Here is a 24,991-nt window from a genome sequence, read left to right on the forward strand (position 1 = left end):
TGGTGTCCGCCGATAACATCGCGGCAAAAACATCGCGGACGAAAACGTCGCGGAGAAAACAACGCAAGGCGAAAACGTCGTGCTACAAAACATCGTGGGAGAAAACATCGCAAAGAGAAAACATCGCAATTCTAAAACATCGTGGTACAAAACATCGCCGTCGAAAATAAAGCGGTTCAAAAACTTCGCAGTTTAAAAACATCGCCGTCGAAAATATCGTGGTAAAAAATAAAGTATCTACAATTCATCGCATGACGATAACATCGCAGACATGCTTTTTTCAGGCTTTAATAACTGTAAATGGATATTCCCATAATGATTTGTGAGCGCAAGATGTAAAGAAGGATAATTTTTACTTTCATATTTTTTATTAAATATTACATTTTTGCTGAGAAAATAAGAAGGAAACTTAAGCATAGAAAATTAATGCAACTTATAGCACTTAATAGAATTTTAAACCGACATAGTTAACTAACAAAGACCATTAATAAATCATTTTTTATAAAGTTTTTACTGGTAATTTTTCATAAAAAGTATAATCTATTAAGTTGCATTTAATTTTCTATGCTTAAGTTTCTTTCTTATTTTTTTCAGCAAAAATTTATTAGTTAATAAAAAAATGTGAAAGTAAAAATTATCCTTCCTTACATCCCTTGCGCTCACAAATCATTATGGGAATATCCATTTACAGTTATTAAAGCCTGAAAAAAGCATGTCTGCGATGTTATCGTCATGCGATGATTTGTAGATACTTTATTTTTTACCACGATATTTTCGACTGCGATGTTTTTAAACTGCGAAGTTTTTGAACCGCTTTATTTTCGACGACGATGTTTTAGAACTGCGATGTTTTCTCTTTGCGATGTTTTCTCGCACGATGTTTTGTAGCACGACATTGCCTTGCGTTCGCCTTGCGTTGTTTTCTCCGCGACGTTTTCGTCCGCGATATTTTTGCCGCGATGTTTTCGGCTGTAACCCGAATTATCGTCCACCCGCTTTTATTCGGGCATCAGTATAGAGTCATTAGAATCATTTTGAAGCAGGAGATGTGAAAAATGTGCAATACCATTGCCGATGGCTCGAACCTGGCTGTCTCGTATATGCGCCGTGCGACCTACCATTACGCCACGAAGGCATTCTGGAAGGAAGGAGAAAATACCTAACAACTTTACTGAGTCGACTGTTTATATCATTGTCATTCGATTCTGAAAATATCTCCAAAAATTGTAAATTGTATTAGAAATTCTGAACAAACTTTATTTCAAATTTCTTACCTATGCCATACACGATAGGTAAAAAGATCGGAATTCTAAGATGATCTTTTCCATCGTTAAGCAAGGATGTATGCAAAAAAATAAAAAATTGCATCGACATCAAGTTAAAAAATACTTGTATCGAATTTTGGAAAACATCACTCTGAAATTTCGTGTTTTCAGTGCATGTGTATAAAATTTGAAGAAACTTAGCTTGATGAAATTGCGTCTAAAATCGAATCCAGATTTGACCCAAACAAAGAAACCAACCTAAATATAATTATAAAAATATCTTATATTAAAAATATAAAATATATATATTTTTTTATATTTTATGTTCACGGAGCCTTTTTATATTTTAAGTTCACAGAGACTTTAAAGCATCTCTACGAATAAAATTTCAGAAAGACCGAAGGAGCATGTCATTGAGAAACTAGGTCGCATGTGCAAATGGTTCTGGTTTAAGAAATTAATCAGTTAACCAATTTCTAGACTCTTGAAGTGTTAATTATGTAACATCTTTCAGTTTTGAAACTTAAATTTTAGTTTTGGCATATCTTCAGAACTCGGCAGCTTGTATTTGATATGTTCAGAAAAACTAAGCTGAGCTAAGTTCCAGAGCAGGGATTCTTGAGGAAAAGGCTGTTGCTAAAGAACCTTAAACAACCTTACGTACGGCCTTCGGTAAAAACGTTATGACACCTGTATTACATTTAAAGTACCTGGATGTAACTAAAACACCTCATCACTAGGCGTGAATTCCCAATAAATCTCATACCTCAAATTTTCATGATGGGAGTGAAGTGCAAAGATCATTCAGACAGAACCACTGAATAAAATCAAAGTAGATTTAAAAAGTCCCTACATAAGGTCATAATATAAAAATATATTACAAGATGGCAAATCTACTTGACTAGGCGTTAGTCAAAAAATACTGTTTAATTCTTGAGGGATTCACAGTGCATTTTAGTCCAGCAGGAAGCAAAACTTTTTCTAGCGGATAGTAAGCGGTTAAACTTGCAGCTGCACCTTACTATTTTGAGAAGTATTTTCACAAGCTCTTCGATGGCGGATGGGTTTACAATGAGATATTCGCCAGTAGCTAACCCATGGACGGCTGCATGTTTCTCATTCGCATCCTCGCTAGCTTAGTTACACTTTTCTAAGGTTCCGATCAAAATTTTATACATCTTCGCTTACTACATAAAAGCCTGCATAACTTTCTCGAAAAATCAAGCTACGTGTCCAAATAAGAACTATGCAAATTAAAAATAAGTGAATTGTTCTTGGATCAAATTGAAAAAAATTCGCCAAGATAGATTTTAAAATTCCTCCATAAATTTCTCACAACAAATTGCAAAATTTAATATCTAGGCATAATTTGAGTCGTAGAGTCAAAATGTAGAAAAAAAATTGGTATGTCAGTTCAGAAAGAATCCAATTTTGTGTCAAAATACCTATGTTAGAACAATGCTGTACGTAAATGTAATACATATCCTAAGTTGCACTTTCGAGACATGAAAAACGCAATTTGAATTATGTCAATCGGCCTAGTAGAACGGGAGATATAGAACTCTCTCTGTCTCTTTATTTTTTTTTTAGCAGTGTACCAATTTCTCATTTCTGCAAATATTCGTGTAGATCAGCGGTTCCAACTTTCGGTACGCGATGGCTGTCGATCTGTGGTATACCAAAATATAATCAGCAGTGGTGCAATGCAGCATAGTTGTGTTGTGTTAAAATGGAAAATAATCAGAAAGTTTTAGGTTTGTCATTAAATAAGACAGAAGCAAATGAAAGGATTTCCTATGTAACCGTTACTGACCGAAAGAAGTACAAAAGCAAAGTGTTTGTATTGTGACTTATCTCACTTGTCTGACAGTAAAATCAGAATAAGCACACGAAATTCTGCACTTGTCGTTGGCAAGATCCTTGAACACCATACTTTTCTCCGTACGGCTTTTCCATTGGAACACCAACTCACGTGGCCAAGCATGAACTTTACCTGCAAGAAGGAACTCACATTCACGTTCAAATGCTATAGTAATGCTACAGAAATTGCATGGGTAGCAAACGATTACTACCTTTCCTTTCGCCTCAACGTTACCGTTCTCACGGACTGCATCCAAACATGACCACCAATACCATGCGATATTTAGGCAATATTTCAATTGAACTAATAACGTCGTGCTTCGTGCGATAAATCAGCGATACTTCTGTACCGGTACTGGTAAGGTTTCCTCTTGATTGCTGGACTGGTACCCGCGAATAAAGGCTGCAAGACATGGCTGGTAACTTTTCTCCCTGCCTTCGTAGGGAAGGAAAATAAGTGACTTTACTGAATCCGAAGAGACAAGATTGTTGGTGCTTGGTTCTTTTCTGCATCTGCAACTTCAATTGCAAAATTGTTAGAGAATACTGAAAGATACTGACTTGGTTTGTAGCCATGATAGCATACAATACTTATGGCAAAATATCGCCTAAGTTTTAGACGATAATACAGATGTCTTAGACGTTTAAAAGTATATCTGTTATACATATATGTACCTCTGTTTCAAATTTTGTATAGTATCCATTCTCAGTTGACCTCTGTAACTGTTATAATTAGCATGTTTTGCATTGTAATGTCTTTAGTTCTTTTCTTTTAAAATCGAAATAGTTTCCAAACATATCAGACGATGAGTTTTGTGCTTTTGCAGTACAACCAAATAATCATCAGTCCATATCTCTTGAAATGTGCGACTCTCAGCATCTATTTTTCTCTTCATTGATAAAACTATCTTAATTAATGCTTGATCGCAGATTCACAAATATATGAAAGTGAAACGCAGGCCGATATATCATGAAAACTGGCAACTATTTACAAAAGTAGTGGACATGATCAAACTGGTAGCAGCAGAAGAGTCAGATGAGCAATAAAACCACGACCACAGACAGACGACGGCAGTTTTAAAGTACAATTTTCTACAAAAACAAAACGAAAAACAACAAAAAAGTGGAAATAAGAATAAAAAGTTTTTAAAATGTGTAAAAGTCTGTGAAAATAAGAATTTTCATACAATTATTCACTACAACTACAAGTGTATGTTATTCAAATTTAAATAGCTAGCAGGCCAGATTCAATATTTGGAAACGTCTTCGCGGTCCGTACAAAATGAGATTGCGGGCAAGAGCTACACTTTGAACGAAAAGGAAACATAACAGAAGGGCCAGAAAGGTTAAAACGGATTGTTATATCGAAACAAAACTTCTATGAAAGCAGTGAGTGTTGAGGTTAATATGCAGCTGCATAATCCAGTTTCGAAACAAACAATATAAATATAACTACATAAGCAGAATATTTACGGAATATTTGCTATTCAGATCTTTTACGTCAAAAATCAACTGTAGACTGCAGTGGTTCCAGGAACATAAAACATGAAATGTTCATTAATAATTGCTTTTTTCTGATGAGTAAAATGTATACCCAGTCTCAGAATGAGGTTATATGTGGACAAGAAAGCAGAAGCTGACGATCTAGACTGTCTGCTTTGTCTGGAAAGCATGGCTGTGATTGAATTATACTTCAAGCAATAATATTGTACTGTCTAGCAGGCCCAGTTATGAACCATGCAAGGGAGAATAAACAGGTTTGACCGAGGACCAATCAAACGCTCGTACCACGAAACAATTGAAATATCCCAAACTATGTCATGGGTGCATCTTTGCGATAATGGTATGGTGTTTAACTGACACGAAGCAGATGCACCTACAAACCCCAAAGTCCTTGACCATTTACCAGGCCGTGGAACTTCGCAATGCCTCACTTCCTATCTGTCCTAATAGATGGCGACGCGAGCAAAAGACAGGCCAACTCACAAAGCAAGTCAGCGATCGGAATTGCCATAGCCATTTAAAGAAACTATGATCATTCAATAACGCAGACGCTGTTTCATACGTATAACTATATCTTTCATGATGAATGTCCCCATTCACCGACATCACACTGTTCAGTCATGGTTTGAAGAACAGGAAAATAAAAGTTACGCATCTTCCTTGGCTGCACTATCACCAGATATAAATATCATTGAACCATTATGGTAGGTGTGTTAGGAGAGAACATGTTTCCCTGTTTCAGCATCTGTCAACGAATTAAAGCAATTTCTATGAGAAAAAAATGGTATAAAATACTTATTACCATCATCAGAGCTTTTATGCATCCATTCCAAGAACAATTCAACCAGTTTTGAATTCAAAAATACTCTTATTGCATAATTATGTACACAAATCTTCATTTTTTTTAGGTCTTTTAATTATTTTAGACCATCCTTCTAATTACAGTAACGTAAGTTTTGAGTTTTCCTTTTCGTATTTGCCCCACATACGTTACTTTACCTGTTCTACTTTTAGTTAAGTAGCAATCTAAAATAGTCAAAATCTAAAATGTCTTAAAATAAGAGCAAATACTACGTTTCTTTTCTTTTCCAGATTTAGTACTTTTCTAGTTGACATTAACACTTTAAAAAATTTACACATTTCCGCACTTTAAAAATCTTCCTTTTCCAGTTTTCAATCTTTCACGCACAATGTATTTCGGAGTTATTTAAAGTATGTGAATTCTATTTTTGAATCTGCTTGTAAAACCAACAGTAGAAACAATTCTGTCTAGTAAACACTTACTAAAAAAGAAGCAGAACAGGTTTAATATGATGTTTATTGTATATTCTGGTACAATAAAAATTTAAGAAGTGGCAAGATTTTTGTTGGCATATTCAGAAAGCCTGAAGTGGAAAAGACTGAAATGAGTTATCACAGAAATTAATCAAAAATATGAAGAGATAAAAACAGTTTAAAACGAAAAATAAATTATATATGAGGTGGTACAATACTGTTATGCTGATATTCTTTCTTGTCTGTTGATCAAAACTAATTTGTGTTTACAATTTTGTAATGTTTAAATGAAGTTCTTCGATCGCATATTTAATAATCACAGAACTTGTTTAAAATAAATAGATTGACTAGAAAGAAATGCTAATTTTCTTCTCAATTTTATTACACAGGAAGACAAAATTAAAAAAAAAAATCACAATTGTTTCTAATCTGTTCTTTTAAAATAAGATATATAATCACTATACTGCCATACTATTAAACTGCCATATATACAGCCATACTGTTAAAAGAGTAATTACTGATATCTCTAGAAATTTTGTGACACTTCTAATAGAAAGTAAATTCAATCTAGCAACAAGTAAATTCAGAAAATTTTCATTTAAAACAGATTTAGTTCATGGCTGAAAAGGGCACGTCAAATAAAGTCAAAGATTGGGGGGGGGAACAAATAAAACAAAGATTGGCATTTGAAATTAGAATCTGCTGCATCGCTTTCAAAGATTTGCCTTCAAAGCGAGCTTCGAAAGATTTCCTGCAGATTTTTAATTTCAGAGCCTGTCTTTGTTGTTTTATTTTTTCATCTCAGCGTTGGTTTATATCTTACAGAAAATTCATTATTGCAGCATTAAGAAAGATCTTTTTGAAATATATTAATTGGCAATTCTTCTGATCACTGAATTAGTTAAATTAGTTTGGAGATTTATAAAAACTGGAATCCTTAAGAAAAGGTTGTTATAGTTTTATTGAGAATATTATAAAAGGTAATAAACTAAAATTTTATGAGTAATATACGGTAGCAAAATAAGTTGTAATATATGATGAGTGTTTACGTTTGCAGTCAATGGCTCATGCTGCAATCGTTCATTACCGAAGAGTGATCTAAGTCCACGAGACTGAAATACAGCATTTTGATACAGCATTATTGGTGCCAGGTGTCAGTGAAAAACGACTGTTTATAATGCTTCTCATCCATAAGTCTCCTGGCTTCCAGGAGAGAGGAAGGTACTGTCCAGGAATCGGAGTGGTACTGATGCAGCAACATTATTAAGACTTATTAGCATTCGAAGTGATAAATGGTTTAAGATAATAAAGTATTTTAAGATAATAAAGTATTTTAAGATAATAAAGTCTAATTTAGTGGTATGCCGGCAGTTGACTAGTGGGATTAGGCTAGTCTCCTTAGCATTTTATGCTTTGTAACTTTCAATAACATTCTTACCTAACGTTAAAAAGAACACCATTTTACCTCTTTTGAAACTCCGCGCCATTGCAGTGTTGACGAGTTTTTGCGAGAATGGGAGAAGCTTGTGTCTCGCTAGTTCTTTGCGAGGAATAAGTAGCTGGCTTTCACTTGCTCCCCTAACTGTCTTAGACATACTGCTAATTACTGGTGGTAGCTTATACGAAATTTGCAAATTTGCGATATAAAATATTTTGCAGTAATTTCAAGTTTAAAATATGGAGAAAATAATAGTATGAAAAGCCTTATACATATCCAACATACAATATCCATAAATCCGTCCCAACATTTTGATCATTATTTGTACTCATTAGTCTTCAAATTGTATCATTAATCTTCTCTCTCAGATTGCAATAAACTCTATATTATAACTACCATCTCCTTAAGATTATCACTTCTGAAAGTGGAGAATATGTCGTGTGAATATTAAAATACACTAATACTGAATTTCACCTGTATAAGACAACCGCCAATCACTGTCCGTCCGTTCACGGTCCTCGTAGATAAGCTTATAATTTGTCTTAGCAGCAGACACGCCTCTGTTCTAATAGGTATAGCTGCTTATTTTCTTCAGTCTGAAGACTTGACTCCATCGGAAAATAAGACCGAGTGTGTAACCGTATTTCGAATTAATCCTGTATTTATGTGCGAGGAATAAAGTTGTAATATATGATGACAATTTGCTGTAAAATGCTATGTCTAGAAGTGGCGTAGCTCAGGAGGAACATCTGTTCCCAGGCGCAGCATACAGGAGGAGCTAAACTGATGTTACGAAATTTTAGAGTGAAATGTTTTCTATTCTTCGCAAACAGGAGGGGGCGCGAAATCTTCAGCGGTTCAGCGGTCGAGCGCTGAAAACGCTAGCCACGGCTCTGATGTCTAGCTAAGGAAACAGAAACGTATGAAGGGTGTAAAAGACCCTTTCATATTATATTAAGTAAGTTGAACAGATAGCAGCATTTTTGATTACAAATCAGCCAGCATTTGTGACGTGAACTCAAAAGCAGAATTTTAAATTAAAACTCTCGAATCCAAAGGCTGCGCAGAGATATTTAAACTCGCAAGTTGGCGTTTAACCTACACCGGCGTAACAGTACTATCGGCAAGAATAAAGCAACGCCATATACAGGAATGCTTATCGTAAAACTACCACTACTATTGTGCCTTCAGAAGGCAGAATATGCTCTGACTAAAACAATCTCAAACACTCAAACACAAGAGCGTATTTGCATTCTGGCAGGAACACGGAAATAGAGAAGTGACAGTGTAGATTCGAAACATTAAATAACTGGTTAAATAACATAAAAAAAACCCTACATTTTTTTTTTTAAATCATCAAATCTATTTGTTTGTTACAATTTGCTTCAGACTTAGGGTAAATTAAAACAAATTTGGAGCAAATAATCACTATAAAAACGAAAATATTTAAAAATTATTATTACTTGATGTAGTGACAATGAATGATATCAACCGGTGTATAGTAAAACAAAATGAAATTATTTAACTAATCAATTTAAACTCAGTTTTCAACAAAACTGCAGGAAACACGATCAAATAATAAATTGTTTCTTCCTTCTAGCATATTCACGTGTGCTCACATTTTGGGAATTAAGCGCTGCACGCCTTTTTCTTCATTCTTCTTCCCAAATACGCCGATATCTGTCAACTGTAAATTTTTAATGTTTTTACAAATTGAACCCACTTTGTTTTCGCTTACTGTATTTGTTTGTTTGCGCAATTTACAGCCATGTCTGTTTGTGCCCACTAGGACGCGTAAAGTGGGGAGCTCGTTGATGACCATAAAAAAGTTAATCATTTTAAGTTTGATTAAAAGCAAATTAAAAGTAATACGCATGCAGCTTTCCTTTTCACGATGTTTTGAGACAATTTTTCGAGTTATATATGAAAATGCTAAAAATATTTGAAATATTAGGAGAATTTTATGTCTGCTTATTAAATGCACGATATTAAAAGAAGCTTTACAATATTCTAAAAAAACCAAACCAGTTTGTATTAGATATATAATATATAGCACTAAAAACATATTTAAAAGTTTTTTAAATTGTTAATTATTCAAAATAAATAATTTAATATTTAAAAGACTTTCTTAAAGACACCGAACAACGTTTGTAAATATTTTACATCGCTTTCTCCCCTCCATCTTTTCTCAAGAACATTAATGAAAACACTTTGGGAAATTATATTTCGGTATATTTCGGTAGTCTTTCTTTTTCAGAAATAATCACAGGGTTTTAAATTTGTACCGTCCGTTATAAAGAAAAACACAGCAGTGAGAGGGATGTGAACCATTTTTATTCCTTTCACATCAACTGTTTAATTTCCTATCGTATCAAACATTTTTGGAGTTTCATCTTTATTTCCAATATGTAATAACAAATAATTTTTAACCTTCGTAAGCCAATAACATGCTTATTAAAACTTATCAATTTATTGCCCAAATCTTTCAGAAGCCTTTGCGAAATCTTTTGTTTTTGATCATAAAACTAAATTATTCCATGCCATAAATGAACTTCAGCAACTCAAAGTTTCTTTAAGGTTTCCACTTTCATTTGCATTCTTTTTGCCCACTTTAAGGCAAATAAACGTACGCTGTTTCTTGCTATAATTATTCCATGATTATGATTTCATTTTTCTTCAACTCGGTATGGAGCTTTCACCAACACCAAACATCCTTGCTGCAGCAGGATTTCAATTTCCTTTCGCAAAGTGAATGACTGCATTTGAAATCAGCGGTGTGTTTGTTTCGTTTGGCATTAGCCATATTTATTACTAAAAGGAACACTAGATCCATTGTCTTTCAGCGAACGTAAATACACTTTACTAAAGCTTTCAATGTTCACTTGAAAATCATGACTTCGAATGACTGGAGAAATCGAAACATCCTGATTCAGCGAATTCAATCGTGTCAAAAGTGTGTTCTTGTCCCAAAGTATGTCCTCCTTTTCTCTAGAAAATTTAGAATAAAACTCTTGTGCACACCTGCACTGAATACAGTCTACCCTGTTTGCAGAATTATTTACTCCCTCAAGCATTTCCCTAACACACATTGTTCCCTTAACGCTTGGTCAATTTAGTAAACTATTGTTCGAAAGCCTAAGAAAAGTCTTCAAATCAATAACTTCAAAAGAATTGGAACGTCCCACATGTGCATTTCAGGTTTCCTCGTAAAGAAAAGGGTTGTTACGCAGAATGTATATAAAAATTTAAAAATGTAGTTTGAAATTATAGGAGCTCGTTACACGCCGAAATATACGGTAAGTATATTTTAATTTATGCCAATCAACAATTTTATTAAAAACTGAAATGGAAATTTCAGTGTGCTAAGGAATGCGGCTGCTGCGTTTAAATCGCAGAATTTGTTAAAGAATTAAAATTAAAAATGTGCAGGTTGTTTTTTAAGTAAGATCTCTTTCTAAATATCGTTTCAAATTTCGCACGGGCATAACAATAGTGCGGTAAGCTCATCTGTGGCCTTTGTGAAAGGAGGCAATGGCTTATGTCATTTTTTGCGCATAATTCGATTCCATTTGTATAACGGCATCAGTATGTAAGCTTCGCAGTGTGATATAAGGAAATCAGCGCCTCGCCGACTCTGAAATACTGTCAGTCATACAGTCCTTAAAGCTGTGGCAATTTATCGCCAGAAATGTGCAGGGTGTATAGCGCCAGTGCAATTAGTGACAGTAAAATGCGAAAATGGGGAATTGTTTAAGTGATGTTAAGAACTGATAGGGAAGTGAAAATGTTTTTAACGCTTATCTGTCTTGCTTTTATTGAAAAACTGTATTTACTTAACTCTCTAAGATTAAATTTGAAAAGCAATATAAGGTATTTCGAATGGTAGCTCTCTGATAACAGATTATCCACGAAACTACGCAGAACGTAAATTAAAGACCTTATATTTTACTCATTGCCAAATCTTGCTAAGGTGAGTGGTTGCTACGTTCATAATAGTGTGAGGTAGCTTGACTGCCCGAAAAGTTTTGGAAAATTTTGTTAAGTACATTTTTCAAGTCAAAAATACAGTTTCTTGATGTAAATCAGACAGGAATCGTTTATTTATACTTATTGTTTTCATACTGTTTCTTGTTAAAATTTCTGAAGGTATCACGAGGTAGTTTTTATTCTATACCGTATTAAATAACAGAAATGTTTTCTCTCGTTTTTGCGAGGATTTATTACCACAATTGATTCAATAAAAGTTTGGAGATCATCATTCCATTATTATTGGCTTAGTTTCAAAATAAAAATAATAAAAAATGTTTGAAAAAATATAAGGATAGCCAGATTAGAATATGATATGAAAAAGCCAAATGCGATTTTCGGAATGGCATGGATCAACTTACTTGCTTCATTGCGAAAACGTATTATCTGCGAAAATACAAAGCTCAAAAAAAGATAAAGAAAGAAAATTCTTGTATCCTCAATAAGCAGACTGCTTATTTCATAACGTACTATGTAGTGGCAAAATATTTTCCTCATCTCCTGAAGTACTTTTAGCTGACATTAAGCTGTTTATCCTAGAAAACGACGTGCAGAAATTTCTAAAGGGCAAAAAATATTCCTTCCCACCCCTGGAGATTTTATATCATCCATCATTTTCAAAGCAATAATGGAGCATTTTAAAATGTTTGAAATGTTTCAGCACCACTTTTAAGTTTCCGGAAAGAAACATTTCTAAGAAATTTTCAGGCTTGGGATCCTTCTTTTTTTAATGTAAACAACATCATGGAAGGAGAAGGTAATTGTTATTAGCACTTCTTTCATAGCAAAGGGATTTTTTTAACGATAATAAAATATTTCTTTTTATATTTCTTTAAAGTTCATATTCAGGAGTTGCAATACGAGTCTAAATTGATATTGCATATCGATTCTAAATTATGGTTCGATTATCATTATATTTATATTTGCCACATTCATCATCGCAATCGCTATTTGTAGTATTATCAATAGCATCATTATCGTCATTATTATTTTCATTTAAGGGCCAAATATCTACCCTATTATCTTTTTAATGTTATGTTAAAGCAAATCTTAGTTCAAATTTCATACAAAAACAGTTTTGAAGATAAAGAAAGGCAGATGCTATGTTATTATAAACAAAAAGTAAATTTTCTCTAGCGCTTTCAGTATTAATTTAAAAACGCACTTATAGCCAGTTTATAAATACAACATTCAAAAGTTATCTTGTTAGGTTCTTATGAGATTTTTTTTATGTAGCACGCTGCTTTCGAATGGAAGATGTATTACATCCTAATTTTAAAGTTTTAATTAAAAACCGGAATATTCAAAATAATTTTACTGGAACCTAGAAACAGTCTCTGAGTGTGAAATTCAGCAGAGGATTCTTTTTTCTATTTGTTAAAATAAATCGATTACATTTAAATAAAATTTAAAAATTACTGTATTCAATTACAGTAAAAGTCCGCTTCGGTTAATCGGTTAACCAAAAATCTGCTTCATCGAAACGATGAAATAATCTCATAATCATTAAATAATTTTTTATTTCTTAATTAATTTTTTTTTCATTTCTTCATTCAATAGTTGAATACATATTTTATAGTGCAAAAACGTGAACGCAAAATGTTTTAGTCTAAGAGTATATCCCGTTAAATCCCTATTATGAGAATATATACTTTCGAAATTATATTATTTCATTGCTGAAATAGCTTACACCAAGTTATTTATACTGCACATTAAAAATAAATATCAAAGCAATGAAAATTTTAAAATGTCATAAAAATTTATTGTAGTTATCAAGTCTTGTTTTAAGTAAAATTTTGTTAATCTATGAGAAATTGGGATTTTCTATCGCTGAAGATAACAGAAGGAAATACACAAAAAGCCACTGATCTTATCAGAAAAGTTTTACATTTCTTTTAATTGCAGATACACATTTCTTCCTTTATGCGACTTCAAATATAAATGTAAGTTAAGAATTAATACTTGCCAAAAGTTCTGTGCCTCTACTAGAAACGTATTCCTCAAAGTGTAATAACTTCGTTTTCATTAATTAAATATTTAAAAATACCCATCTGGTTTTTAATCTTGCACATCAAAACCAGACTTAGGATATAAAAATGAAACGAATTAGTAATATTTTTATGGAGTTAAACGATGCATTTAACTACCTCTGCCCTCATTCGCAAATTTTCTAGAAAATTCGTATGACTCATTTATTTTGATTTCGCAGTAATAACTGAGCTAATAGCAAAACCATAATTAGGAAGGCCTATACCCTTCGCAAATTCAAATCCTTTTATGCCATATATTTATCCTGGATTATGCTTAAACATTCAAAAAAGCTAAAAGGACAAAAAATAATCTGAAAGCTTTCAGATTTTATATTACGCCGAAAGGGGCATTTTTAACATTTTGTATGTTACCTTTATTTATTAAATACCATTTTCTTTGCACTTAAACCACATAATATTCAATTCAACAGCAATATCGCAAAATATTTAAAAACAGCATATCTTCAAAGTTTCCGATATACAGTCTCGCCCGCTGGATATAAAAATGTTTCTTCTGTATACTGTTGCTATTACTTGCTTTGAAATCGTTCAGTTTGTTAAATTTTACACAGTGTGAAATAGCTAATAAAACTAATTCGAAATTCAAAATTTGGGCTTCCAGGTGCTCATGTTCGGGTGGATGATTACTTTATTCAAAATTTGGCCGTTCTAGGTACCTTTGTTTTTTCCCAATGCGAGAAACATAACTACATTCATGCACATTCTCCTTCATTTAATTTCTTTTAAAATAATACAATGCAATAATATTTGGTGGCAACAGCTTGAAAAGTGATTCAGCCTTTTACAGTGATTCAACGCAAAATCCCGTTTCGAGACTAATAACCCTTTCGGTTAACGCTCCTTTGGCTAATAATTTTAGAGTTGCACGAAGTTAATTTGTCATTTGTAGTACTTTTTTCTTTCCTAGAGAGCTGAAAATATCCGGTTTTCAAAATGTGAAAGTTACTTTCTTCAGCAGTCGTGAAAACGAAGTGTAATTAACAAAGTGGAAAGAATTTCACTTCTTCTCACTTCTCTCAAATTAGAAATTTTTTAAATCATGCACTGTTCAGAGGATTCTGTAAATGATTTTGCATTTTCCTTCCAAATAAGTTTACTACACTGGCTATCATAAATTAAGGAAAAATCACAAAAATCACGATTACTGAAAAAGTTACATGTAGAATTCAATGGAACTTACCCACAATATACAACACATAGTGAGGTATCAAATAACATAAAAAGAAATTACCAGACAAATATGGTAGTATAGAAATTAGCACATGTATAAAATGAACAAATCGAAGGTGTCAGTTTGCTATAGGAAAAGTACCTTCAATATGGAATACGATCGCTTCTAGGAGCAATACAGTACATGCTACGATGTGTGATGCTTTCAATTATACGGTCTATCAGTTCCATAGGAAGCGAGAGCCATTGCTCTTGCAAAGCAGTTCCAAGCGCAACAAGGGTCTGAGAGGGCGGATTGAGAGCAGCTAGACGTCTCCCTAAAGCATCCCAAACGTGCTCGATAGGATTCAAGTTCGGGAGTCGAGCTGGCCACAAAGGAAATGATCAACTTAAATCTTATTTTTAGTAAAAATAAAATGTCACTTAGTTACCTTAATTACGCAAATAACCTTCATTCTTATTATAGCTACCAATTGAATTTCGTGAAAAAATAAACAGTATAAATAACTCTATCATAACTAAATTTTATTTTATAAAACAAATGGAGTACAAACTTCATATTAACAAAAAAAAATGAAAAGAAATTTTCTTTAGTCCGAAGGGGCAATTTGCCCTGAAAGACTATTAATTTCGTTTTGACATTTTGCGTTGAAACCTATAAACAGCGAATAAATTTTCAAACTGTTACCATCAAATATTACTGCCCTGTATTATAATTAAAGAAATTAAATAATCCAAAATCTGCATGAATGTAGGTATGTTTATCGTATTGTGATAAAACAACGTTACCTAGAGCCATCAAAATTTGAATAACGTAATCTTCCGTAGAATACGGGCATGTGGAAGCCCTAATTTGAATTTGAAATTTGTTTTACTATAGATTTCATATTTTGTAACACTTCAACGAAACTTTATTAAGAAATAATGATATCAAAGCGAGCAATGGGAAAACATTATCTCCAGCACGCAAGACTGTTGAACTGAATTTTATGGTTTGAGTAAGTAGAACATGATATTTAATAAATAAAGATAACACACAAAACGTTAAAGAAACGCCCCTTTAGATGTAATTTAAAATCTGAATCCTTTCAGATTTTTTTATTTATTTAAAATTTTTTATTACTTTTGAAAACAAACGAAAAATAAATTTTATTCGAAATTTTATCATATTCACTCATCTTCCTGTGAAGTTGGAACCTCAGCCTCTTTTTGTCATTTCGTCATGTTCCCCATTTGACTTATTACGTGGGACGTTACATGAATACATATTATGCATAATAATTTTTTATGTTGATTTTCGATTAAAAAAATGCTTCAGACAAACTATTCTCAGTACACAATATCCTCATGTCTTTTTTTACGAATAATGCAAAAGGGAAATGGCCCCAACGGAAACGACTGTTTCGTCGCTAAACGCACAAATATCGAATGTTTTGGAGCTTGATAAGTTTCTGTGTTAATTTCGCTTTCCTTATCATTGTGGCTAGGTCATTCCCATCTTATCTTTCACCTATCACTACTCATACCATCCATCAGTTAACACGTCATATTTCTAAACAGCATTATACTTTTTTTAATCTTAAAAAAATTTTATACAAAAGTCATACAGTAATTTATAAGTTATGGTAAGGATGAAAATTAATTGGTACTTTCTCGTTATAAGTGAGTACCGTATATGGTTTTAACGCTGTTCTAAAATTTGTACGTTACAGATTGAGAGATTAAATGTGCCAGTTTTATCGACGAGGAACTTCGACTTTAATCGACGAGGACGAGTTTCATCGGCGGGGTTGGTTTAACAAGGAAGTATCGATTAATCTAACAATGGAAATGTTTATATAAAGATTTATTGTTAGCATTTAGTGAGAACATTTTTATTTAGAATATTTATCCAAAACTGTAATCAAAACCGCCGCTCATTGATTTCTTTCGAAAGCTGCGTATGGTTTTAAAGGATCAGCTGACGGGTGACTGTAGCATGAACAGTTCGGTTAATCGTTTCAGATTCGTTTTTGGTGACCGAACAGGTGTAAAAAAACTTTTGTACTTTTCCTACGTGTAACAAGAATACCAGACACTTTCTCTTAGAAAATCTTGCATTAAGACTATTCCAGCTTAGGTAGCTAGCCCAAGAGTGATTTGCTGTAACAATAGCCTAACCTTGTACGATATTTTTTGCTTCCTTGCTGCGCTCTTTCGTGGTATCTCTGAAAGCATATCCAGCCAGAAATCGGCAGAAAACCTCAAAAGTTCGAGTCCCCGGTGATGACACTGCACTTTTCTTCACATCTCCTACTCCAAATTAAAAATGTAAAACTAAACCAACGATAATTCGTTACCACCAGGGTTAACAATTAGGTCCCGACCTTCCTAGTCGCCATTTAATTGGGGAATCGCCATTTAATTAGAATGTAAGGTTGTTCGTCCTCCTTACTTGCATGCCTTCGTGGTGCAACTGGAAAAGATGTTCAGCTAAAAAATGGAAGGTCAGGAATTCGAGTCTCGGGATGGGCACTGCACATTTTTCACATCTTCTGCTCTGAAATAAAAATGCTTAATGGTCACCACAACCTAACCTTGAAGAGTTCGTCTATTAAAATGCTGGGAAAAGCAATGGAAGAAAAATTTATTGCCTAATGCCGCCTGTGACATTCATTCAGGAGGAAAAGAATCTTTAATTTACTAAAACTGAACGGAACCATTAAACCTGAGCACATTACAGATTTTAAAAATATATTTGCAAAAATATAAATCCATGATTAGAGAGAGCGGAGAGAAAGTATACTTCAATTTCTGGAGAGGTCTATAATATATATTTCCCAAAATGGAACATGTTCTTACGAAATGATAAATTTTTCTGAGTCAAAATAGACTCAAAAGTGTGGGTTTTTTTATTAAGAGAATGAAATCGGGCATAACATTTCTTCATATCCCATACAAGAAAGCAGCAAAAATTTTATACCCAGTTTAAAGGACAAATGATGCCAACCGGATTTGTATGTAATAACTAATGAAAGACTGTTCTCGTTTGAAATAATTTTTGTGCTGTTAGCACATGCGGCAGAAATAATTGAACAAACGATGTTTAAGGTAAGATCTTTTGTGAATTAAATTTCAACCACAGTATTCGTATACATGGCAAATTATTTTAAAAGCTAAAATAGTTTTAAAGGCAAAAAGGGTAGCTTGCGATACCTTCAAATAAAAAAAAATATTAAAATGCTTTTCCTTGTTATCTCTTAATCGTAATGGCAACCTTACAAATTTTTCGTTCACGTGAGAGTTGTTATGTACGCTAAATTAATTTTGTCTAAAAACATTTGAATACTGCTGACTTTTATAAATTGAATGTTGATCTCTATTTTACGTTCGATTAAACAACATCTTGAAGTTAAAAAATCTATTTGTTTATAATGGGTGCGCAGACTTCGAATCAGCAGAAGTCATATGAAAATGATACTATTGGTAAGTTTGAAACTTAAAACTGAAATTTTTGCCATATTTATAGAAATAATGTTAGCGTTCTGACAAAATATAGACCTATTTTGAATTTCTCTATTAAGACTGAAATTGCCATTCATCCATTTATCTGAATGCAAACTGAACAAATGTAGTGAAACCTCTCTAAAATGCAGTAACTAGTAGAAGGTTCATAGTATGGCTGGTTAGCATCATAAGCTTCTTCTACAGTGTGGTTTTTAAGTGATTGATCTGAACTAATAAGCATTAATTACTTTGTGTTATCAGATAAATTCCCCAATTTTTTCGAGGTGTAGTTTGGCTTTTTTCGTAATAAAGCTGTAGAGACATTAGGATTTTTGGAAGCAGGCAAGATGAAAAATTAGCAACGCCTTCGCCGGGAATTGAAACGCGGACCTCTCAATTTTACGCGCTGAGTGTGCTGACCACTACACCACGAAGGCTCCCCAAGAAGGTGGGAGAAATACCTTATAAAGTCATTAATTAATCGATTGTTTCAATACTTGCGTATCAGAAGAATATTAAAGCAAAGTATGTGACTAAAAGTATTTGTAATTTTTTACTTTGGCTTGAAATAAAGCAAATGTTGGCGTCTATTGATTTCAACGAAGACTAGAATTAATTAAATTTGTCAGTTTTCAGTTGGGGCTACAATGTAGGCTTATTATGTATGTAGGCTTGTAAAAATTATATCTGTGAAATAAAAATTGTCTATTTGTGTATAAAAACTGCCACTTTGAAAAATTGTATCTTTCAAGTAGTTGAAACATAAGTTAATTTTTTGTTTATATTTTATTTTTATCTTTGAATGATGCGTGCTGAATTTTATTTTGACATATTTGTAACTGTACGATTTTTAGTAGTTAGGTTCTGGCAACAGCAAAATATTGCTAGTTCTTCTTCTATTCTGTTTTCCTTTAAGAATAAATTACTCTTTGTTTTTGAGCTATAAAAAAGCTTATTTTTGTGATATTTAAATATGCACATATTGAATTTTGACACTTGCGGTGTAATAAATGTGTAATGTCAAACAATTTGGAGTTTTAGTGAATCGTTATTGACCCTGGAATACTTTGAGAGCCAATTATTTGTCAGCCACATTTCTCTGTTTATTGTCTTTCTAAAGAAGTCTATAAAGAATATATCTCCAAAAATCGTTAGCCTCGTAGTCTAACTCAAAATTAACCCATAAACTGTTATTTGTCCAAAACAATGACAGGAAAATTAACTGCAAATATAAATAAAAATAAATATTTTGCAAATGTTAGTGCTTCAATTTTATAAAATGATAAACCTTAAACCGTGAGGGTATTCTTCTGTTATCAGTACTAGATTCAGATATGTATGTATGTATGCATGGATGGATGTAAATGTTCATGTATGCATGCATATACGTAGGTATGTAGTGTGTATCAAAACTAACATATACGCACATACATACATACACATGTGCATATATACATAGATTTCTAAATCCGGTCAGGATAACAGAAGAGCACCAAAACTAAGACTTTTAACTCACAAACGTTAGTTAAGAGTAACTGTCTTAACTAACGTTTGTGACATTTACTTAAATTGATATTTTTCGTATTTTATTTCTTTGCAGTTAAACTTTATCTGGAACAAGCCAAGAAGGACTTTGAAAACAAATGGAACAATCCATCGTCGGTAAGTTAAATGTGGTGAATTCTCAGGCTCTACTGTAGAATTGCGTGCCCATTCGATTAGCGACAAATTTTGTTAAATTTTGGCGATGAAACCTCATTTCTGGTTACCATGATAGTTTTATCTTTGTTTTAGCTTCCTGATTTTTTTTAAATGAAAATAGATTGATGTGTACAGGGACAAAGTTAAGGTAGTGCGCAATGCCTAGTTTGTGCAATTCTCTGATGTTTTTTTAAGCGAAAATAGATCGATGTGTATATGGACACAGAGTTTGTGCAATTCTCATATTCTTAACTTATTTTGGTTTTGTGTAGCCGCTATCTTGAAATTGTGCCTTCCTGCCGCCGATCTTGGCGTCAAAAATAATTGCTAAAAAATATTGGCACCCAATTGTAAACTTTCTCGATTAACCAGGGACAGATTAACCAGGTTGCAAATTAATCAGGCATTGTCTAATAAGAAATTAAGTTTGTTTATTACGGAACGATGAAAAGGTTGCTATCATGAATAATCAGAATAAAACAAAATTTCTTCGGGATATGCGAAAGAGAGAAGAAAATGCTTGAAATAGCAGCAGTGTTACAAGATGATGTCATAGTATTTAAAAACCTATTTTTTCACAATAATATGTAACTTAAAAATCTGAAATATATAAATACTGTTAAATTATCAATTCAAATAAATTGCTACATCGCAAAAATAAATTAAGTGTATAACCTTAATCGGTACTATTAGGTTTCGAGGGCTGTAAAAAATCGCCAAATTATCGTTGATGCTAATGCTGCCAAAAATAATTGCGGCAACCCTAATAATTGCGGCGAGAAAGGAAGTTATAATAGTAAATAACTATCTAAGATTGATGTTTTAATTTAGATGACAGGTTAATTTCATATAATACATTTTATTATTATAATTTATATGAAAAAGGCTAAACATGACTGAATGGAAGCATAAGAGTAAATAACTATTTCAGATCATTATTATAATTTATATAAAAATTGCTAAACATAACTGAATGGATGCCTGCATCGCTACTTCGCTACCGACTTATCGCTAAAGCATAATTTTATCTCGTTGGTTGTTCAAACGTAATTTTCTATAATGAATGATGCCTTTTCTTTGAAAATATTCTCTTTAAAGTGCAGAATCGTTCACTTATTTGTTTGCCGCTTTTTACAGGGGTAAAAATAATTGTATTTTTGTCAATTTTCTTTTACTTTTTAAGTGAAAATAGGTCGATGTGTACATAGATAAAGTCAAGGGTGTGCGCAGTGCCATTTTTGTGCAATTCTAGGATTTTTTTTTTTAAGTGAAAATAGGTCGATGTGCGCATGGATACCGAGTATGTGCAATTCTTAAAAACGCGTCAAGCAGTGGGTGATTCTGCACTTTACCCCAAATTCTATTGCCGACTTTTCGTCATGTGCAATTCCCAAATTGTTAAATCCATAGGTTATCAAAGAAGGATTTAAAAATTAAACTAGTATTTAAATTGCGTCTTAAGAAATAGAGAACTATATAAACTTACGCAATCTGAAATCAACGCGTACGCTAGATTTGGTGCGCTGTTAAATGGGCGCGTTTGCTAGATTTGGCGCTTTTGCGCATACATTTTCGCTGCAATTTTCTTACGGCCCTCAAAACAGAATAGTACCCCTTATTGTTTTGTTTTCCGTTGAATCCTATAGAAAAACAGGAGCACTATAAAACAAAATATTGTTCATTCTGTCTTGAGGTGTGTTCCTTTAAATGCTGATTTAGTTTCATTTAAATGATAATCAAATGAACGTAATCTTAAAATTAAATTGATTAGAATAGATAAACTGTTCATAGTATTTTCTGTCAACTACAGTTACAATTTCCATCTTTCTCTAGTTTATCAGCTGCTGTCTTATTAAGTATGGTTTTCGGTTATTCGTAGACGCAGTACTCGGTATTGCTTCGGTTAGTCGGTAGTCTACTCAATATATTTTAATTCATTATGTTTTTACTTTTTAGCAATGCAATTATTTATTTGTTATTTAAACAGTGCATGTTAGTACAAATTATATTATTTAATAACCTTTGATCAAATATCTATCAGTATTAACTAATTATTCTTAAAATTTATGACAAAAATATTACCAGTGCTAAATAAATTTTTAAATAACTTATTAAAAATATAAATGGTGACTATTCTTAAACACAAATTATACCATTCAATTAAGCTGTTGTTAATTGACTTGCAAACTGAGCTAGGATTGTTAATCCATTGTAAAGAAATAGTTACTCCTTTTGTTAATTACTTTATGCTGCTAAAGATATTCTATGAAATATAATAGATTTTCAGTACACGTTTCAATACATTGTTAACTACTGATGTTATTTTGCATTTTCTTACATTATAAAATGCCACGAAAGATCATTGTCAAACATGAATATGTATCAAAGACAGCATATTATTTTCTTACGTGTCATGTTTTCTAAATAACAAAATTATTATCATATTGACTTTATACTTGTCCTTTGAGGTAGGTGGTTTGTAGGAAGCTCCACCATCTCGCGCAATTCCAAATCCGCGTACGATTTTTGACTCCTAAAAATTTAATAAATAGTACTGCTGTTGACCAGAAGCCTTACCGATAACGTGAGCAATACACGCTTATTATATATATTTACATGGTTGAGAAGCCTTACCAATAACGTGAATATGGTTGAGTGGCCTCACAGTTTTATATGCTACTTTACAGAAAACTAGTGGAAAATAGAGTTTTAGGGGGAAAACGAAAACGCATTTCTAGCTCTGCACTTTACTTATCCGTATCATACATATGAAATTCTGAATATAAATTGAATTATCCGTAATATCTTGAATTATTATTGTCTATTGTCTATATTGTCTAAATTAGAAGTATTGTAGATGTCATACTAACAATAAATAATATCATGGTATAAACTTTTGCAAGAAACAAATGCTTGAAAAATATACACTGCATATCAAGCAATCAACGTTTACTTTATTTTGTATGACTTTTTTCTGTCTTTTTTTTGGGGGGGGGAACTTCCACAGAACAAGATGTACTTTGTATGTGAATTCGTGTATTATTTTGAGATTATTATTAGAGATATTATTTGAGATCCTTATTATTTGAGATGTGCTGGTTGAGTTTGATTTAATACAGAACCTCTCTTAAAATAATAAACCAGTTCAGAGAGATGTGAAGATTCTACTTTATTGAAATGAAGAATTGATCTGGCAGAAATAATGCGCAAACAAATACAGTTATGCTTTGCGTAATGAGCAAAATTTATTCTTCAGTGACATTCATTATGAAAATCACTTGCCATACAGGACGCTGGTTCGTAAGCCTGCTCCGAAATCGTAAAATATCATATTCTTAAGAATATTAAAACATGCCACGAATTAGTGGCATTTAGGATTAGTGGAGAAATTTACAGATTGATTAATTATGAAAATACTTAAAAGCTACTAGGTATGTGCACAGAATTTAAGTTTAATTTGAGTCTTTTATGAAAGGCGGAAATTCAGCTATCCTTCACCTTCTTGCACATCTGCCTTTGATTTATTTATTGAATATTCTCTCTTTGAAGAAATTGCCTGAATTGGTTTTCCTCTTCCTCAGAATACTTCTGAAGTTGTGATTAGTATTGTCGCTTAACAGATCAACCATTCTCTTTATCTCAGCTTATTGGAACGCCAATATTTATCTATGATCTAGACTTCTCTCTACTTTTAATGAAATAAGTTTTAATTAATTAATGCGAAATCAGTCCAACTTCCAGTTATACAGAAGGTCTTTTAGTTACAGTAGAGGATTCTGAATTCTCTTTCTGCCAATTACAGGATGTTTAGCAACATCCTGTAATTGGAAGGTTTTAAAATAAACCTGGTCCTGGTTTTAAAATAAAAATCTCGAAAACAAAGTTCGATAAAGGAATGTAAAAAGGCGGTATATTTATTGTGAAAGTTGTAAAAATGTTAGACAGAAATTTCAAAATAATAGCTACAAAAGCTGACAACAGATGGAGTTGTCATCGCAATACGTATTAGTGTATATAAATAGCGCACCAAGACTCAATTCCACCTTTGAAACGTGAAAAGAGGCTAGCGTACAAAAAGAAGATGTTGAAATCATGTATTTCATTGAACAAAGGTTAGAACACAGTCCTATGGCAACAAGGCTTAACTTTCAGACACCATTTTGTTTCCCAAAGACCCCATGTGAAAACCAGTCTCAAGCTCTTCGCCAAATTCCAAAGGACAGGCAGCGTGGCCGATGATCTGGTAGGGAATATTGGTCATAGGCAAAATGTAGTTACTCCTGAAAATGTCGACTCTGTTTCTAAAATTATTCAGCAAACTCCAAGCGAATTCGTCCTAATAATTATAGCAGAAACTGGCTTGAAGTGTTTTAGCATGCAGAAAGAACTGAGAAACAGCTTAGACATGTTTCCATTCACAATCCAAAGTCATTAGGCCATACCCGTACAAGCTGAACGACAAAGGGCAGACCATATTCCACAATGGTTGCTAGTGAAGGAAATTGATATTGGCTGTATCTGGTTCACAAATGAAGCACACTTCCACCTCAATGGATTCGTAAATAAACAAAAGTGGCGATTTTGTGGTTTCGAAAATCCCCAAATTGTGTAAAGCGAAACCATTGCATTCTTTCAAAGTTATTGTCTGAGCTGTGGTAAGCAGCAAATTCATAATAGGCATAATCATCCCTCTTTTCATGCAAAAAACATTCACTAGTGAACGTTACATTGCATATTTGGAATAATTTGTCGCCACAAAGCTAACGTTGGAGGATCGACCAGGCGCTGACTAGCCCGACCACTAGTGTTTTATTTTTCTTGATGAGCACTTCTAGAATAGAGTCACCGAACGGATCACCACCACCATATTACCGAACAGGTGTTTTACTTCTCTTGGTGAATAGTGATGGTTTTCGAGAATACAGTCGTTGCGTTGGATGATTCCAAATTTACTGGCGCAGGCACGGATTGGCCTCCATATCTTCCCAATCTGACTCCTTGAGACTACTTTTTATGGGGCATACTGAAGCCACGAAAGAAGGCGAGAAGGAAGTACCAAAACATATCCACGCAAGTCTCAGTTCTGCATAATTGAAGAGACAACTAAAAGGGAAAACGGTAGGCTCAGATTTAAAAAAAAACGATGATAACTCTTAATAAACAGCAAATATCCTTCAACAGAAGAGTTTGCCGTGACAAATTATTCACTGAACACT

General features: G+C 33.0%; 1 protein-coding gene across 6 annotated transcripts in view; it reads left to right on the forward strand.

Moving 5' to 3' along the window:
• Positions 1-24,991, forward strand: part of LOC118203290 (cAMP-dependent protein kinase catalytic subunit alpha-like) — a 367,556-nt gene that overhangs the window by 253,631 nt on the left and 88,934 nt on the right. For 5 of the 6 annotated variants that reach the window (XM_085818642.1, XM_085818643.1, XM_085818641.1 and 2 more), the window contains one exon: positions 19,675-19,736. In XM_085818642.1, the coding sequence (XP_085674768.1) occupies positions 19,675-19,736 (62 nt within the window). Of the gene's footprint in view, positions 1-17,935; positions 18,054-19,674; positions 19,737-24,991 lie in introns of those variants that run through there. The other variant, XM_085818646.1, reaches the window with a different exon arrangement.

This window comes from Stegodyphus dumicola, chromosome 6, assembly GCF_044657685.1.
Source record: "Stegodyphus dumicola isolate Sdum_Otavi_A_Nest chromosome 6, ASM4465768v1".
NCBI lineage: Eukaryota > Metazoa > Arthropoda > Arachnida > Araneae > Eresidae > Stegodyphus > Stegodyphus dumicola.